Here is a 21,295-nt window from a genome sequence, read left to right on the forward strand (position 1 = left end):
CTTGCTTTTGTGCTTAACATAAAGATAAAAAAAGATAAAAGAGGAAATCGTTCATCGTAAAGATTGAATGCTGGCACACGTTACTATTTGAAAGTAACCGAACTAGTATTTTGAATTGCGTCCTTATTGGAGTAAAAACGGTCAACACAGACTGTTTTTTAACTGTAAACTATTTGACAAAAGGATGTCTAGCGGACAGGTTTGATTGTTCTCGGCCAATTTTATGAAAAAGTACGAAAAAATATCCTTCATAACTTATTGTTGGTTATTTTACAAATACAGAATCGTCTACTTACATTTAAGATATTGACATGGTCAAATAATGCTATTAGTAAGACCACTATACAGTTTGGATTCGCTTTATGTAATCAAACACTTATGTTATAATTAAGACCAGTATGTACATGGATTCGCTTTTATCAAAGAACATTTACAATTCCGGGATATTCAGATTCAGATTGTGTTTTCTGTATATAGACTGTTTATAAGAGTTTAAAAAAAAAAAAACAATAGTCCAATCATAAGTATACGGCATTTATATGTGAAAAACATTATTCTCTATATCTTCAAAGCATGTCCGTTTTCTTTCAATTGAGCGTCACTTGTTAACTAATGTTTATATGATCAGTATTCTTACGACATATATCTGAATCATTTGAGGACATTTTTTTCATCTGATAGTAGTTTAAAAGGAATCAACACCAAGGGCAAGACTTAAGTCTTTAAAATCATTTTAATGCAATAAAACAACGAATACAAGATGATTTATTAAAATAAAAACACACTACAACTATCCAATTATATGAGGTATAGATACGCCAGAACACGACTGTGGATATTGTGGTTCTTTGGCACATTCTGCTGCTTCATCCTTGCCGCTTTCATCCACTCTCTGATGGCGAACATACTCATCATATTCTGCTCGAAACCAAGTAGCGCCTGTCAGCTTTAATCCATGATCCGTTGTAAAACCGTTTATATCAAACAAACACCTAGAAATTAAAAATATCATGTGACTTTAAATGACATGTAAGGAACAGTTATGTGAAACATAGAAACTAGATATAACTATTAATGTTTTCGGCAAAAACATACAAGATGGGGTTATTTATTGTTGATAATCTGTCTTCTTTCTTATCCAAGAAGTACCTTTACCTTACGGTAGATTATAGGATTAAACACATTTTTTCTAGAGGTTATTGATGTGTAAACCGGGGCTCTTACTCACAAACTTTACATAAAAGTTTAATCCTTATAATTCTGATGCCAAATAGTCTCGATTTTCATCATCATTTTTTGTGTAAAGGCTACTATAATCACCATCACATGCACAAGTGACAAGTCGTAACTAGGGAGTTGACTTCCATATTGACTTTATAAAATCCATAAGCGTTCGATAAGTGCAACGGAATCTAAAATAAAATATCACCTACCTCCAAAACTGCATTTTAATGTGATATTATCGAATTTGAAGCGTACACGTAACGAAATAATCTTTTCCTAAGAAGTTTTCATTAGTATGACGTCGTGTTTTGCCATGACGTAAATTCGCCAAATCCTTCATGAAATTTCTCGGAATTAATTTAAATTTTATTTTTGTACATTTTCGAAGCTTTATTGCATTTATTTTACTTCTTTTTTTTTTGTGATACAACCATTAGAATAGAAACAACTGTAATGCATTTGTTTTTTAATCTCATTGTGCTGAAAATCCAAGTATCCCTGCAAGAATGTGTATCGCGCATGAATAGATTACGAAAGTAGTTTCGAAAACATGGTTTATCGAAGTGTAAACACAGAGGAAAATTCTAATTGACCAATCCAATTCAAGTATTTATTGATATGCAAATCATATAAGAATTATACCCTAATAAATTGACGCTTAGTTTTGATCCCTTCATTACATAAAACGACTCATAACTGTATAATGTGAAATTGAACAGATTAATATACATGTATACATAAAGATATAACCTCTTTTATTGATATTCAAAAAAAAATATTATTGTTTTACATGGACTGTATGCAATTGTCGTACTGCAAATAGTAGGCCCAGAACTGTATCCAAGTGCAAACTTGAAACAATATTCAGGCAAGTTACCTAGTAAGTAATCAATACAACATTGAAGACCTATTGGTGACCCTCTGTTGTTGTCTGTTCTATGGTCGGGTTGTTGACTCTTTGACACATTCCCACTTCCATTCTCAATTTAATTAACAATTGCAACACCTGTTGTCATGCCCTAAAAAAGGCAACAGTAGTATACCGCTGTTCAAAACTCATAAATCCATGGACAAAAAACAAAGTCGGGGTTACAAACCAAAACCGAGGGAAATGCATTAAATATAAGAGGAGAACAACGACACAACATCAAAATGCAACACACACAGAAACGGACCAAGCACCAGACAAAATCCCTCGAGAACAACAAACATAACATCAAAACCAAACACATGAATTTTGGATAGACAAGTACCGTGACACTGTCTAATATTGAAATTACCTATTATTGTTACATCGAGTGAAACTTCTATTCAACAAAGGTGATTGCCTTACCTGGTACATGATGTAGTGTAATTACTGATTACAGATGGACTTATTCGAGAACTTTGTAGATATAATAGAAAATAGTAAGTATGAACACCGCTTGATGGCTGTGGGCCTCTGTATTCTCTTACAGTAACACCATTATTTACATTCCCTCTTGGGATATTAATAACCATCCAATGAATCAAAGGATGTGAATTACTGGCGACCTTATAAAAGATCGGTACATCAGGATCTACCATAATTAATGAATATAACTCGTCATCTATAATTGAAAATAAAAATATGATTATATCATTGATATTGTCATAATTATAAAGTACAAAACTTTTGAAATACTTTTCTACCTCAGAAATAAATTACCTTAGCTGTATTTGGCAAAACATTTGGGAATTTATGGTTCTATGCTCTTCAACTTCGTACTTAATTTGGACTTTTTAACTTTTTGATTCCACAGCCACTGATGAGTCTTTTGTATACGAAACGCGTGTCTAGCGCAAATACATAATTTCAATCCTGGTATTTATGATAAATTTATTCATACTCAATATGTCAATTACGATATTTTTTTTTGGCCGCTTCAGTTAAATTTGAATGATACTTGACCATGTGTACAACTAGCTATATAGTGGAGTAGGATCTGCTTTAACTTTCTGAGCTGAAATACACTCCAGCCTTAGTTTTAGTGGGGTTGATTTTGATCAATTCTCAGTTTTCTATGTAGTGTTTAGTGCGCTTGTTTCTCTGATTGACTTTGAAAAAAAATGTATCCTGTGATGTCTTTCGGCATCGTGCCTTTTCTATTAGCTATTAGTTAAGTCAATGAAGGGTCACGTTTCCCCATTGGTAATGGAGATTTGTGATTTCTTCAATTAAAAACAAAACACTCACATGTTTCACCTAAAAATATTCTTTTTTGTCAAATTTGAATTTTATTTAAATATGAAGCACACTTAAAGCTTTAAAACGTTGGATGATAACAGCATTCTTCAGAATTCCTTACGCAATATCATCAAGACCATAAATTTTAAGCGAAGCTTGCCAAATGAAAACAAAACAATTATTATTTTCCCATGAGAGAAATTAGTTTAATAACGCGTAAGAATTGATAAAGCATGACATGAATTTTCGTTACTTAAATCAAACAATGATAATATGATCGCAAAAGTGTAAAAAGTAAAATAACAAAAATACTGATCCCCGTGGAAAATTCCAAACAGAAAGTCCCTAATCAAATGGCAAAATCAAATGATAAAACACATCAAGCAGATGGACAACAAATGTCATTTTCCTGACTTGGTACAGTCATTTTCAAATATGGAAAATGGTAGATTAAACATTGTTTTTTAGCGCTAAACCTCTAACTTGTACGACAGTCGCATAATTTTTATATTGAAACTAATTTGGTTGATACAGTTGTGATAATCTGAAATGAGCTGTTTATGGTATTGTTAATCCAAAAACATAGAATTAATTAGAACTCTCAGCTCGGGGCAAAATTTTAAGGAAACATAATTAGTATACATGATTTACTTCATTATTTCATTTTTGTTCTTCTATTGAAAAGAGACCTATATCTGAATGTGCAATCTCCGTCGTGCAAGGCTTTGTCATACTTTAAACGAAATGCCAACTCAAAAATTGTGAAATGCAAAAAAATGTGAATGTAATCAAAGCATATTTGATAGTACGAGTAACAAGCTTAGACTAAATAATTTTAAATTGAAACACTCCACATTATTTTCAGAGACAACAAGAGAAATTGAAAGAATCGTCGGTTACAGACATATTGAATTTTACTATATTAAGACTTTTTTTTCAATCTAAAATTAGTACAAACGCCATAGTTGATACGATGTGTTTGATTATCAAAGGTCAAACTTCGTCAGGAATCTTCACATACAAGCCTTATAGTACCAAAGGACAAACTTCGTCAGGAATCTTCACATACAAGCCTTATAGTACCAAAGGACAAACTTTGATTCGTCGTATTATAAAAACGTAAATATATGACTAGGATTGAAGGTTTTCATATTGACACTCAAACCACATCTTCTTATATCTATATGTATGGTACTATAGATAAGGCCTTCAAACATCAACTTAAACTATCGGTTAACCGGTTAATCGGTCGAGCGATTATCCGACTAACCGGTTAGGTAAAAGTGTACGTTTGACAACACTACTTTATACTGTATTTACCTGAGAACTTGTTGGCTCGAAAATAAGGATCCTGTTTTGTTAAGGTGACAGAAGGCATTATTGATGATCTGACATGAGCTGTTTTTACTGTCATATTTCCAATTGGATTTAATTCCACTGAGGTTTCTCTAAACAGAATTAAAAAAAAGATACGAAACACCATTAATCAGGTTGTAGGTTTTCTCATTTATATTGTTTCACATTTATTACATAGATGCATTTTATGACTTATTTACTATACGATACGAGTTTACTCATTGTTGAAGGCTTTGTTATAACATATAATTGAGTATAGCTATGTTTAATTGTATGGTGCCGGATAGTTGTATCATTGCATGGCAATCATATCACATCCCTCTATTTTATAGATATAGGTATACCAGCTAACATGAATATTTTCAAAAGCTTTTAATGTTTGAAATTGGCAAATATCATATCAAAGTAAAATCAACTAACAGTTTCTTGCAATAAAAGGTCTATAATAGTGATACGGATATTCTAATGTCTCGCCTTGAATGTTAAAAATGCTGAATTGTCACTGAGGCAAGGTATATGAACCTTTTGTTCAAATAAATATATATAACTGTGAGAGTCGACTGTAAGAACCGAAACAGCTGACCACAAAGAACCTAAAGATTAGTTAAGATGAGAAACAAACAAATATTCGACCTACCGATACGCATGCGTCTTACAGCATGATGTAAAAGTAATAGCAGACGGCGAATACGTCACATCGACAGACATGTTTAGATTAAAATGATGAGGTAGAAACGGTCTATCTTGATGCTGAAGAGCTGAAAATTAAACGAACATAAACTCACATGCATATAATAGACTTTTATCCTTCAAGTTTCTTTAACTTTAGGTTTTTGGTTATTTTTCTTTTCCTTCATTTTGTTCTTTACTTTCTATGAATTGTGTAGGGTTTTTTGTACAATATTTCAAATTCTGTAACCTTCATTCCGACCCTCATTAGCGGAAGTAGTTTAAACTAATTGGTGCTGAATTTGTTATAAATTAAGATCTTTTTATATTTTTATCCATGAAAGAGAAATTTGAAACAAAGCGGTTGGGAAGATTGCAAAACAAAGTATAACAATTTCCAATAAAAAGTAAAATCACAAAACTACTGAACTCCGAGGAAAATTCAATCGTAAAGTCCCTAATCAAATGACAAAACCAAATGATAAAACACATAAAACGAATGGACAACAACTGTCATATTCCTGACTTGGTAGAGGCATTTTCAAATGTAGAAAATGGTGGATTGAACCTGGTTCTATAACGCTAAACCTCTCACAATCGCAACAATGCATAAACAAAACAGATATGATAAATAAAAGTCAAAATATGGGTACAGCAGTCATCACTGTGTTACAATCTCAAAACAAAAATTCATTTACAAAAAAAAAAAAAAAAACATCTAACAAATTAAAAAACACATGCATTGTTTCGCGTGTCTGACGTAAGAAAATGTACACGTCACATAAAAAGAAATTTTGTCGTTCAATGTTTAATCAAAACAATTCAAATTTCACATTGGGAATGTTGGTATACAGGGTTAAAAATCAAAAGATATGTTAGAATTAATTTCAGAAATAGACCGAGATTTGAAATTGCACAGACGTTCTTTAGAATTTTTAAGAATCCACATATGGTTAATACCTTTACGTGAGTAAAATAATTTTGTCGTTTGACGTTCAAAATATTATCAAATTCATAATAGAACAATAACATAATGATATATATAATAGAACAATAACATAATCACGGGATCTTTTCAAGTCACGTTATAAGAACCAAAGAAACACACAAAGTCGCATATACAAAACAGAAAAAATGAAAGATAATACAAACACATTGAAGGGATGTATAAGTTCCGAGCCACGTCAAAAGGATATCACAGAAAACAAACCAAACAGTAAAAGTAATATTAATAATAGAACAATGTATTATTTGTGAAGTTGATGTTCTTTGACATAGTTACCCGTGGTTCATCAACTTTATGCTCAGACACTGGTGACTTTTACAAAGTTTGAGTAGAGCTGCAGGCTCTTGAATATCGAATAAGTTGGGAAATGTACATCCCATATGCAGATGAAGTTGGTATATGTAACTAAGGTGGGGGGAAATTATAATTTTAAAATTAAAACCGTCTCGTTTGTCATAGATTCTGGTACTCAAATGACTATGTATGTCCAGTTCGTGATAAAAGTCTAAAAATAAGGCGGAGGAAGCCGTGTCCGTTGTTTCTTTAATTTCATAACTTTGTATTATTTCATGTCATCATGATACCAGACAATTTATATATGACTTAAACGTCATGTAAAATCTGGCACTTAAAAGGTATATCGAACAGGATCTTTACTCACCTTCTGAGACCAATAGGGGACAGTTGTTTACTTGGTGTTCTTTTTCTAACCTTCCAATAGAAAATGGGTCTGCCGAAACTCGTACCCATGATATAGATTTCAAATCTGTGAATGATAATTTGGACTGTGATTATATCATGTTTATATGTTAAACATGGTGAAGTTTTGATATAAACTGGGAGAGTGACAACTCGGACGACTATCTAAGACCTGATATGATCGGTATAGATAATTAACTGCTTTAGTGAAATTGCAAATTTGAAGGTAGAAATTGATTTACTCGCAAAAATTTTCATTTGAAAGCACATAACTCAAAAACAAATTCAGAAAAAGATTCAACTTTATAAATGATAAATTTACTTTTCAATAGATCATGAATAGTGACAAGACAATAATAAAGGAACAGATCGATGTATTACCGTTAATTATCTTTACAATTTCTGAATTTCCTGCACCTATTAATCCAAGAGTTGTAGATAATACGTACCATAGAAATTAGATTCATTGTGTAAAGTTTCTAGCGGATTCTTATTCAGGCTTTGTCGGAGTGGGTCTGTTAATTGTAGATGGCCATGTTGTTTATAAAGCAGGTAAACATAAGGATTGGCAACATCTGTAGGGTTGCCAGGTCCTCTGTATTGGTGTACTTCCTAAATAATATAATTAAAAACAGGTCAATTCTAGAAAAGTAACAACATTTGTGTGCAGCTAAGAAACTGGGAAAGGGCGAGGTTTTTCGAGTTGCGTGTTGAATACAAAATAATTGACATTTTTTTTAACTGTGATATAATATTGCTTTATTCAGCACCTAAAATGAGTAACAGTACGTTTACTGTTTTTTACAAAAACAAACTTTTAAGTAAGAGTTTACCTAATAAACGAATCTAGAAGGTCATGCATATTATTAAATTCATTGTTGATAATACCAAAAAGTGACAATAATCTTAAAACAACCGTCCCAAAAGATGATGTTACTTTGTTTATTCAACGAAAGTTTTTAACACAGGCCGTTTACAAGAATCTTTGCTGAACACATGCATTGTTTTCCCCGAATAGAAGAACTGATATGCGTAAATTTTGTACTTGTACATAATTCATGTCTTTTTAAGTTTCAACCTCTCGCCAGAGAAATCGGAACTATTGTACGGAAATCTTTTGATCTCAAAGTCTATGTGAGTTTGTGTGGGTTATTCATTATTTCTTTCAATATTATTCCTTCAATGATACAATGCAATTACAAAATAGGAAATGAAAATCTACCTTCCTTGCATCAATTTTTCCGACCAAAAAAAACTAAAACAAAAACGAAGAACCATGATAAAAATATAAATAAAACCAACTTACATCGGCGTTTGTGATGTTGCTACCAGGAATATTAACATACAAGGCATGTAAATATGTGAATCCGATATCGTACAACACTAATGTAAAATAATCTGATGACTTGGCTGTCCATTTCATCGCTGGTAAATTACGTAATTGCCATCCATGGTTTACAGTCGGCGACAGTGGGTCAACTTCTAAACTACCTCCCGGAAGTGAAAAGTCATTTTTGCAAGCGTTCACAGTGCCTATTTTCACATTATATAAACAATTGTTCACATTAAAATTTTATATATATATATATATATATTATGGCATTGTTAAAAACTTCAAGTATACTCTTTTTAATGATATTTTTGTTCGTATTTTCTTAAAACAATTAACATCAAAAGGTATAAAATTATCTTTCATTATTTAGATTTTTTTTACCCATTAGTCTTCATTTACCAAAACATTTTACTCTGACGTTTCACGAAATATTTTCATAGATTATTTAATGTTGAATTGGCTCTCGATTTAACAATTTAACACAAGCTATATTACGATCAGAATCCATTGAAATATAAAAGTTGTAATCTCACAAAAGACCAATTATGTTGGTACAAAAAACGGTTAGGTTTTTACACTTCATTGCATACAGGACATTCATGTGGAGTATAGTTTGTGCTTACCATTTTCATACGTGTATTGTATTTTCATTAATCTGTCAATACCCGAAATGTTTATACTTCCTCCAAACCTTGAGATAATACTATCAGTCTGACTCGGAAATCTGTTCATCTTACAGGCGAAAGTAGGTCGTTCTTTGCTACATAATGATTTGACACCAGTCCCAAACCAAAACGCCAACTTGTCGTTAGCTATCTCTTTCAATCTATCTATTGTGCCAGCTTAAAAACAATTTAGTTTAGAGATAAACAAAATATTAAAAACAGGGATTGCACAAATAACGTTCAAGTCTGAAAACATACAACAGTTTCGGAAAGTGTGAAAGGATAATTCTATTTGTAATTTACAAATCAAAATTTGGCAAGACTATTTTTTCCGTTTCATCTAGTTTGAATATTTGCCCTATCCTCAAAATTAAGATCCTCATATTTTGAAACTTTCACTTTAAAACATCTAAACTTATACTTGAAAAACTGTTTTTCCCCAAAGGACATTTTGCCGATTTATATTTCCAAATATTAATTTCATTTTTGGAAGGATTAAAAAATTAATATTTGATAATGTGAAATATTTTTAACGTAAGAAATACAGAAAAATAAAATTACATTTAATTTTTTTTTTATGTTTTTTTTTTCTTATTGACTGTGTATTTACTGTTCGTCTTTTTCTTTTGGCTGCAATAATGACAACATGTACTACGATTTCTCCTCCCCTTTTTAAATAGAAGAAATATTGGTAAGTTATTCTTGATCAAATTTTATAATACACGTCAAGTACTGGACTTTTTTTGCTATGTTTGTAGAAATACTTCAACATACCTTCAAATTTAGAACAATTCAATGAGGAATCCCATGAAAAGCCTAGACTTGACATCATTGATGAGCACCCCTCGTGTGCTTCTTGGCACATCTCCCAGCTTGGTATAACGGGTTTTCCAGATGATGAACATTCTGGCATGTAAACCCTGCATAAAAATTCACGGATATTTGGACTACACTTTTTTTCAATCAGTGATTTGATTCTCTGCAAACCTACCGAGGCGCCTCCTTGAAACAAATGTCCAGCCAAATTTGGAAATACAGTAGAGTTGTATGGAATTCCCATTTGACAAATAGGTTCTCGAATAGGTTCACAGCATTGTACAACCACAATTATTGTTGATAGAAGAACTAAGATTAACATTTTGTTAAAAACGTTTTTTTAAAGATCTATAATTTCGCAATTTGAATTAAATATTAATGTAGACACTATGTACAGACCGTTTTTGTTTTAAATACCTTTCGAAATCCTCTGGTTTTGTCGTACGAAAATTTTGAATTATAACCAAAGAATGTAGAACGAAGTGTTATCAGATTACAATGTAGAACTTAGTGTTGTGAGGTCATTGGCTAGCAAAGCATTGACAAATATTTTAATCAGATTGAGAATTTCCAGAATAAGCGGCATATGTCATAAAGTCAAGTTTTTCTTATCAGTACTTTTTTGAAATGGAACACACACAATACAACTCTAGAAACTGTAGTTTTTTCGTACTTAAAACCATTAATATTGTGATCTACGTTTAAATTTCTAAGTTCGATTATGATTTTTTACTTTCAACTTGATATTTCCTATAGTCAGCTCAATAAGACATCAATCTAATTTTAAGGAAGAAGACATGTGTTTGATATTGACAAGGGTGTCATAGCGTTAAAGTTGAAATTATATTGATGAACTCTTATTACAATGTGGTTCACATTCGCTTATTCAGTGACGGTATCGTTCATTTTCAAAGAGGAATGGGGGTGTCAAACTAAGGATAAATATACATTCCCATTGAAATGCATTGATTGTCAAAACAGCTCCCAGAACCCCTAACTCTGAATCCTCAACTGTTATTACTAGCGTTATAACAAACATGTAACCGTTTTGAATTTGTAAGAGCTGCTGAGTTCAACCCAGTGTGTAAATTGTTCAAACTGTAGTTTTTATATAAAGCCATGTTATAATTTTCCTTTTGAAACGTTCCAGAGAAGCCCCATCATACCCCAAAATTAACATGTGACGCTTATACTTCAAAATGAAATAGATCTTAAACGAATGCGATATATTTTTTTTTGTTTTCGTCAATTATATTACTATATAGTCGTTCTAAACGAGTTTTCAAATTTGTGCGTAAACGCTTTGAGAAACACAGAACCAGTTTAAATGGGTCTTATTCTAAGTGATTACTTGTATTTTAGGTCCTATGTTAATGAGAACCTGTATAAATGTCTCCATGTTTTTTTTTGCACTGCAGATTACCCAACGTAAACACATATTTCATTTTGTGCGATGTGTTTACTGAGAACTTTCCGTAATTCTTGGGGTAAACATACATTTTCATTGCCATCTATTACAAATCTCCTTCGAAGTTGAACAAACAACAACCACTAGCTGAACCACAGGCTCCTACCTTTGGACATCCACAGAATATGGTGGGGTTATGTGTTTGTGAGCGCTAAATCCGACCCTATCATGGGACAGTATCAAAACAGCACAACATACGAAAAGCATATACAATTCAAATTTAAAAATTCTTAACTCATCAAATTGATACAAAGAAAAAAATTCAAACAAAAACACACACAGGACGTAGCAGGGTGTATATCCATCGCTAATCCCTAATACCGCAGTCCCACTAGGCCACGATCACACTACGATCTGTTGGAAAAAAATTACAATCGTAGTGCGATCATGTAGCTCGCAGTATGCTCGTGTATCACGGTCGTGGTGAGGTCTTTAAGATCGCGATGAGCGTGGCTAACTTTGAACATGTTCAAAACAATAGTGGTGCAGTCGAGTCGAAATCAGGTCGTAGTAGAAGCGTAGTGAGAGCGCATTAAGGTCGTGATAAGATCGCAAAGGTCGCTGTACCATCGTATACGTAGCGAAAGCGTGATTCTATTCGGAGAGACTTCGCTACGATCTCACAGCGACGTTAATAAGACCTCACTACGACCATCACGTTCTCACCGCGACCCATCTACGCTTATACTACGACTATACCACGTTTTCACCACGCTGTGTAAGACCATAGTACGATTCTAGAACGCCCTTGTCGTCCTCATTACGCTCTACTTACGACCTGACTACGTTCGTATTACGACCATCATTCCCATTGTCATTTTCACATAAAATATATTAAATCTCTCCCGGTTTTGTTTGTGTGTATGTAATTTGGACCTCTTGTCCTTTTTCTGCAACGGCTCAACCATGCTTGACACATCTGTGTCATCCCGGCTATCATTCACTAAAACATCATCATTTGAGCTTGATGGACCAGGATTCGTTACTATCAGATCTCCCTCTGCCTCTACCCCTACCACTACACCCACGAGTAAATTTTGATTGCATTACTGCGTTGTTTCCGAGAAACTCTACGCATCACTGAGAAATAGAAGGAATGATATAGTATTTATATGGAACACGATGTTGACGATATATTACTGGGATCGTAGTAAGATCGCAGTATATATGAACGTGGTATGGTTGTAGTATGTTCGTGGTAAGAGCGTGCTATAATCGCAGTAGAAGCGTCGCAAGATCGTGTTGTAAGCGGATAAAGCTTGGTATGGTCGTGATGAGCGTGGAAAGATCGTGATAATCGTAGTGAGGTCGCAGAATAAACGTGGTATAATCGTAGCGTGATCGTTGTAGAAGCGTAATGAGGAAGTAGTAGCATCGTGAAAGCAACGAAAATTTACATTTTGATGCCGCTCATACCGCGACCTCACCACGATCTGAATTTATTTAAGATCGCGGTGAGCATGGTGTGATAGTGGTCTAGTGAGACTGTGGCTTAATATAGTGATAATCGTAGTGAGGTCGCAGAATAAGCGTGCAGAAAACGTGGTATAATCGTAGCGGGATCGTTATAGAAGCGTTATGAGGACGTAGTAACAACGTGATTGAAACAAAAATTTACATTTGCATGCCGCTCATACCGCGACCTCACCATGATCTGAATTTATTTTAGATCGCCGTGAGCGTGGTGCAGTCGTGGTCTAGTGGGACTGGGCCTTAACGGCTTAATCATGCTTGGCACATCTGTGTCATCTCTGCTATCGTCCACTAAAATATCATCATTTGAGCTTGATGGACCAGCAATTTAGGTTGTATTGGTCGGTACCACATCCCTGTTGGATAAGGATTCGTTACTATCAGACCTCCCACTGACTCTACTATAACCCCTACCACCACGCCCAAGTGTTCTAGTAGATTTTGGTGGCATGACTGTATTGTTTCCGAGAAATCTACGTGTTAATCAGAAATAGAAGGAATGGAACAATATACGTATGGAACACGATGTTGATGTTATTGATGAGAACGTGGTAACATAGCGGTATGAACGTAGTATAATCGAAGTAAGAACGTGTTATAATCGCAGTATAAGCGTGGTAAGATCGTGTTGCAATCGGATAACTCGTGGTATAGTCGTAGTGAGAACGTGATGAACGTAGTAATTAAATCATGATGATCGAAGAATAAGCGTGATGAGAACGTGGTACAATCGTAGCGGGATCGTTGCAGAAGTGTAGTGAGAACGTAGTTTCATCGTGAAAACAATGAAATTTTACATTTTAATGCCGCTCATACCGCGACCTCACCACGATCTGATTTAATTTATGATCGCGGTGAGCGTGGTGCGATATGGTCTAGTGTGACTGTGGCTTACAAAACAAAAACACACGAAATCAAAATAGTTATCAAAGGTACCAGGATTATAATTTAGTACGCCAGACGCGCGTTTCGTCTACACAAGACTCATCAGTGACACTCATATCAAAATATTTATAAAGCCAAACAAGTACAAAGTTGAAGAGCATTGGGGATCCAAAATTTCAAAAAATTGTGCAAAATACGGCTAAGGTAATCTATGCCTAAGATAAGAAAATCCTTAGTTTTCGAAAATTTCAAAGTTTTATAAACAGGATATTTATAAAAATGACCACATAATTAATATTCATGTCAACACCGAAGTGTTGATAAGTGGGCTAGTGATACCCCCGGGGACGACATGTCCACTTGCAGTGGCATCGACCCAATATTGTAAATAGTTATCAAAGGTACCAGGAGTATAATTTAGTACGCCAGACGCGCGTTTGGTCTACACAAGACTCATCAGTGACGCTCATATCAAAATATTTATAAAATTTAAAAAAAATGACCACATTATTGATATTCTTGTCAACACCGAAGTGTTGACTACTGGGCTGGTGATATCCTCAGGGATGAAACGTCCAACATCAGTGGCATCGACGCAGTGGTGTTAACAGTTATCAAAGGTACCATCATTATAATTTAGTACGCTAAAAGCATGACATGAATATATTGAAAGTGTTATCTACGCTAGCTATATATAGAGAGGTTTACAACAATTATGATAAAAGGTGCATGTCAAATAATTGTATATGAGTATCATAATTCGTTCCTGCCAAGTACTGTCATGATAAAAAAAATCTAGTTTCACATTGAAATCTCTGGGCGATAGGGATAAACAAGTGATCTCTATTTGAAGGTATCGAAAGGGATCACCATTTCTGTATTCTTAAATTTTCAAACTGTTCTTTATTCTTTTTTCCCTACTTTCTCATTATTCTAATATAATTCAGCACAACATATTGTTCTGTTTTCTTTCTTTTTTATCCATTTTTTTTACATCTTTTCCCCCAATTATGTAATCTTTATACATCAAGAGTTGTTTTTAAACAGATTGAAATTTATGGTTTCACAAAGTGTTATGTTGATGTTGGTAATGTAAATAGATAAGCGACTAGCGACTTAATTTAAAACGGTTGCGTATTCCAAGAAATGTGCATTCAATAAATGATTTTTGAGTTCCTTCAGGATGATTCGGATGTGTTCAGTGAAGGTGACTACAATTTTCGTAATGTGATGATGCATTGACAGGGAAATTTGAATTTGTGAACCAAATAAAAGGACTTCAGGATAAGACTGTCATTGATTGGTAAACATTTACATGGATTCGATGGTATTTTCATTTGAGAAAAAAGAGTGTCCTTCTAATGAACACATATATATATATATATATATATATATAACTCGTCTAAACATTAACCCAACTATGTTAGATTTGTAAATTTGCTTTCGCAAATTTTTGGTTCTTCCCTCGCCGGGATTCGAACCCATGCTACTGTGATATCGTGACACCAAATCGCCTGCACTGCAGTCGTCCCGCTAGACCACACGACCACCTGGGCTCTCAAAAAAAGAGCTTTCGCTGGCCGTGTGTTACTTTTCCTCGTCAGTTTTTATCTAGCGGCGTACTAAAGTACATGATATATAAGGCATGAAGATGTTATTGTTACAGATCAGCTAAATTATCTATAGTAAAGGATCCTACAAATTAATGTAATATACAGTCACAGAAAATAATTATATTTATAAGTACGTCTGAGTCAGTGACAACTCTACAACAGATGTAACCATCGGATCGCCATCAATGATGGTAATACATGGATGTGCACATAATGTATATACAACTCGTCTAAACATCAACCCAACAATGTTAGATCTGTAAATTTGCTTTCGCAAATTTTTGGTTCTTCCCTCGCCGGGATTCGAACCCATGCTACTGTGATATCGTGACACCAAATCGCCTGCACTGCAGCCGTCCCGCTAGACCACACGACCACCTGGGCTCTCAAAAAAAGAGCTTTCGCTGGCCGTGTGTTACCTTTCCTCGTCAGTTTTTATCTAGCGGCGTACTAAAGTACATGATATATAAGGCATGAAGATGTTATTGTTACAGATCAGCTAAATTATCTATAGTAAAGGATCCTACAAATTAATGTAATATACAGTCACAGAAAATAATTATATTTATAAGTACGTCTGAGTCAGTGACAACTCTACAACAGATGTAACCATCGGATCGCCATCAATGATGGTGATACATGGATGTGCACATAATGTATATACAACTCGTCTAAACATCAACCCAACAATGTTAGATCTGTAAATTTGCTTTCGCAAATTTTTGGTTCTTCCCTCGCCGGGATTCGAACCCATGCTACTGTGATATCGTGACACCAAATCGCCTGCATTGCAGCCGTCCCGCTAGACCACACGACCACCTGGGATCTAAAAAAAAGGGGCTTTCGCTGGCCGTGTGTTACCTTTCCTCGTCAGTTTTAATCTAGCGGCGTACTACAGTACATGATATATAAGGCATGAAGATGTTATTGTTACAGATCAGCTAAATTATCTATAGTAAAGGATCCTACAAATTAATGTAATATACAGTCACAGAAAATAATTATATTTATAAGTACGTCTGAGTCAGTGACAACTCTACAACAGATGTATCCATCGGATCGCCATCAATGATGGTGATACATGGCTGTGTACATAATGTATATACAACTCGTCTAAACATCAACCCAACAATGTTAGATCTGTAAATTTGCTTTCGCAAATCTTTGGTTCTTCCCTCGCCGGGATTCGAACCCATGCTACTGTGATATCGTGACACCAAATCGCCTGCACATATACATTGTATATATAAATATATAAACGAGTCTAAATTCAAAACTACTTTCAAACCTATGATTGCGTTGAATAAAAACCGCAATTTTTATACGTGTGCATGTAAAACAAATTTCGTTGTAGAAGGGTCTAAAAACAGCACAAACAACATTTTCCAAAAGACCAAAAAAGTTAAAAAGTATATTTAAACAAAACGCATTTGACTAACAGGTCGAACAACTGATGTTCTTTAACCCTGCTGACTGCCATTGGCGATTGCCAAATAAAATTGATCACAAGATGAAACAAAATGGATCTTAATATAAATTTAATACTAAACAGAAATTTTTTTAACTTGTGGCCACGAGGTTATGCCACAAACATACGGTGTCAATAGTTTTTTAGTACACCAGATCCGGATTTCGACAATAAATGTCTCTTCAGTGATGTTAGGGATCGAAACGGTATTTGGAAGGCCATATAAAAAGTACCCTCATTTTTAGAAAAAGTACCCTCATTTTTAGATAGACTCTTGAATTTTAAGAGTCAATATAGGATGAACGGATCATATAAACCGGAGGGAAAATATGATACAAGCCCAAACGAAAAAGTATAAACGAGTCTAAATTGAAAACTACGTTCAAACCTATGATTGTGTTGGATAAAAACCGCAATTTTTATACGTGTGCACGTAAAACAAATTTCGTTGTAGAAGGGTCTAAAAATAGCACAAACAACATTTTCCAAAAGACCAAAAAAGTTAAAAAGTATATTTAAACAAAACGCATTTGACTAACAGGTCGAACAACTGATGTTCTTTAACCTGCTGACTGCCATTGGCGATTGCCAAATAAAATTGATCACAAGATGTAACAAAATGGATCTTAATATAAATTTAATACTAAACAGAAAAAAAAATTAACTTGTGGCCACGATGTTATGCCACTAACATACGGTGTCAATATGTTTTTAGTACACCATATCCGGATTCCGACAATAAATGTCTCTTCAGTGATGTAAGGGATCGAAACGGTATTTGGAAGGCCATATAAAAAGTGCCCTCATTTTTAGATAGACTCTTGAATTTTAAGAGTCAATATAGGATGAACGGATCATATAAACTGGAGGGAAAATATGATACAAGCCCAAACGAAAAAATATAAACGAGTCTAAATTGAAAACTACGTTCAAACCTATGATTGCGTTGGATAAAAACCGCAATTTTTATACGTGTGCATGTAAAACAAATTTCGTTGTAGAAGGGTCTAAAAACAGCACAAACAACATTTTCCAAAAGACCAAAAAAATGAAAAAGTATATTTAAACAAAACGCATTTGACTAACAGGTCGAACAACTGATGTTCTTTAACCCTGCTGACTGCCATTGGCGATTGCCAAATAAAATTGATCACAAGATGTAACAAAATAGATCTTAATATAAAATGCCACAAACATACGGTGTCAATATTTTTTTAGTACACCAGATATATATATGACTATGCCGACAGTGAAGGTGACTACAATTTTCGAATGTGATGATTATGTTGACAGGGAAATTTGAATTTTTGAACCAAATAAAAGGACTTCAGGATAATGATACTGTCATTGATTGGTAAACATTTACATGGATTCGATGGTATTTTCATCTGAGAAAAAAAGAGTGTCCTTCTAAGGAACACACACGTATATATATATGATTATGCCGACTTGATATATGTCTTGCCGACTTGTTCCTTTATTCTTATGAGGCTGACATCATACAGGAACTTTTTAAGAAGAAAGAAAAGAAGTAAGCAGTATCCAATAACTTTACTTTCCGCTATAAAGATGATGTTCTCTCACTAAATAAATCAAAATTTTGTTACTATGTTGAACGCATCGAGCCCATCGAACCAAAGAAAGATTACAACAGATACAATTAAGTCAATAATGGTCTACATTTGAAAATGCCTGTACCAGTCAGGAATATGACAGTTGTTATCCATTCGTTTGATGTGTTTTATTATTTGTTTTTGCCATTTGATTAGGGACTTTCCGTTTTGAATTTTCCTCGGAGTTCAGTATTTTTGTGATTTTATTTTTTATTTTTTGAAAACAAAACTTTACGACAAAAGAGATGATGTCAGCTTGCCAATTGTTTCTATGTAGCATAATTCCAGCAGCGCAAACATATGCATGAATTCGATAGTATTTTTCATTTGAGAAGAAAATAGTTTCTTTTAAATGTATACGTATATGCTTGATCGCAATACTTTGATATTTTTTTATCTAAAGAAGGTTGTACAAAATACTGATGGATTCAGTCGGGGATTATACCAGGCAACGGATTAACCGTGAGAAAGAAGACGTAAATAATCTTTCCGAATTGGATTAAGGCTTTGAAGTCATTGATACAAATCAAAATTAAGAAATAGAATGGGTCTATCAATACCCATGCTGTGTCACTCTTTAAAGACCCAAATATTGCAAAACACTTGTCCTACCTCCATGACACATATGTTAATGTCCCTGCAGTCCCCAAAAACACCGACTGCTTTGTAAATGAATAAATAAACTCATCATAGATATCAGGACTAAATTTTGTATATACGCCAGACGCGCGTTAAGGTATTGAAAATTCACTTAAAAACCCAACATTAACCCACACGACACTAACTGAGGAGGAAATCCTTGATGATCATAGGTCTGTTCCATGTTTCTTTGGAATTTCAACCATAGATGAAGGACTGGATCTTCTATCACTCTATTGGATACCTAAACTACATAAGTTTCCTTACAAACAACGTTGTAATGATGAGTCTTGCAAGTGCTCCACTAAACCTCTGTCTAAATTATTGACATCAATTTTATCTGCAATCAAAGCCGGGCTTCAAATTTATTGTGAAACTGCCTAAATGTATTTTAGAGGTGGCGTAAATCAGATATAGAAACTAAAACATTCCACAGATCTTTTAGAGTACATGCAATCTAAGACTCTTTCATCTTGCAATAGTATTAACACATTTTTACAACAAAACAGACGCGTTTTCAGATTTTCTTACAACCGTCAACAGCCATAGTTCTGATTCCTTCCATACAACGAGTAAAAAGTTTCAATTGTAATTCTCTTTAAAAACAACGATAATGTAATTGGCATGGTCAAGGAATTATAAGTTCAGATGTTAAATGTCAGCTGTGCAATCACATTTGTCATTTGGCAGTTAGTTATATGAAATTTTGGAAAACCAAACGATCCCTGGGGACAACTTACAAGGCCCACCTAGTGGACGGCGATAAAAGGTGCCAAGCGACTTAGTTGCTTTCCTTTTAAATCAGTTACTAACAATATATACAATCTGACAAATATTTCCAACTTCTGATAATGGATATGGTAATTCTATATCAACTACAGATAACAGAAACAAATTTATTAGAAAACAACTTTTCAATACCATACCAGACACACAAGTCATGGGTTAATAAACTAGAGAAATAGTTAAAGTAAATAACAAATTTGTAAAACATGCTGGTGTTTCGAGGATGCTACTTTTCATACCAGAAGGAATACATTGGGTTTTAGTACATATATTTTCACAAAGATCCTTTATTATAAGAGCAGCCTATTTGTTTTCAAAGATCACAACAAAGAAAATTATAGCTAGTTGATTTTAATAAACATCCGTAATGTTAGACTCGCAATGAAGCTATGCTGATAAATTAATCAGTATTCAAGAGCTCAATTGACAGCACGTAATCTATACAAAGGCTTCCATTTTCACGAGTGGCGTAATGGGGAGATAATTTTGACTGACAAAGTAGAATCTGGACTGGAATGACATGATTTCAAATCAATAGGTTAAGTGCGTATACTCTGAGTTTCAATGCAGTAACTGCGAGCAATGTTTGATACGGATTTATATTGGTCACACTATTTTGTTTGTTATACCGGTATTTTGTATTTTACTATATTACAACATTTTTTTTTCAAATGAGAGTATGTTCTTGTATGTATCTTTAGACTTTAAATGCTGGGAGTTCGAGATCTTAAAATGCTATTTTACATCTCCACTTTTTTTTTTATATCATATGCTTCTGTCTAGAACATTGTCCATTGTTATACTAATCTAATCAGTAAGTTTTATTAGATGATTAACCGAATTCATGGTTGAGATAATGACCTTTATCGTTTCTGTTAAATCGGTGCGCAACTTTTATACTTTCGAGACGATTTTTTATGGTTATCGTTGAAAAGTCAATCATTTTTCATCGACGCTTTCAATTAATGGTACTTTTTGTAGATTCTTTTACCATTTTGATGTTTACTGTTTATTACTGTGACCGTTTTCCGGGTTAAAGGCAAAAACGATCCAATAGGTTCACACTAACCACATAAGAACAATAACTCCAATATAGAGTCAGCTGAAGGTTTCCGTTAGTATGTATCTGTGTTGATCTATTATTTCTCTTCAAATTAAGTGTAGACAGTTTTTGTATGTCTTTTATAGTTTTCAGATGATAGACAAAAAAGCATATAAGTACATCGCTAATCGCAAAATTTTCCTATAATAGAGCATTTGCATTATTCGCGTATCTGTATAATAATGACTTAGACCCGACCTCAGTTAAAACTGAATAAAGACAAAATGCATTTTTAAATGTCTTCGTCGAAACCAACTTGACTTATTCTATCCTT

At 33.9% G+C, this 21,295-nt stretch overlaps 1 protein-coding gene across 1 annotated transcript; it reads right to left on the reverse strand.

Moving 5' to 3' along the window:
* Window positions 1–749: 749 nt before the first annotated feature.
* Window positions 750–10,348, reverse strand: LOC143075506 (uncharacterized protein C56G2.4-like). The gene is made up of 9 exons (XM_076250940.1): window positions 9,933–10,348; window positions 9,117–9,335; window positions 8,467–8,693; window positions 7,610–7,772; window positions 7,123–7,227; window positions 5,424–5,544; window positions 4,751–4,878; window positions 2,558–2,813; window positions 750–992 (listed from the first exon to the last, which is right to left on the reverse strand). The coding sequence occupies exons 1-9, from the start codon at window positions 10,294–10,296 to the stop codon at window positions 791–793; spliced, it is 1,785 nt and encodes a 594-aa protein (XP_076107055.1). The 5' UTR covers window positions 10,297–10,348; the 3' UTR covers window positions 750–790.
* Between the last annotated feature and the right edge of the window lie 10,947 nt (window positions 10,349–21,295).

This window comes from Mytilus galloprovincialis, chromosome 5, assembly GCF_965363235.1.
Source record: "Mytilus galloprovincialis chromosome 5, xbMytGall1.hap1.1, whole genome shotgun sequence".
Classification (NCBI taxonomy): domain Eukaryota; kingdom Metazoa; phylum Mollusca; class Bivalvia; order Mytilida; family Mytilidae; genus Mytilus; species Mytilus galloprovincialis.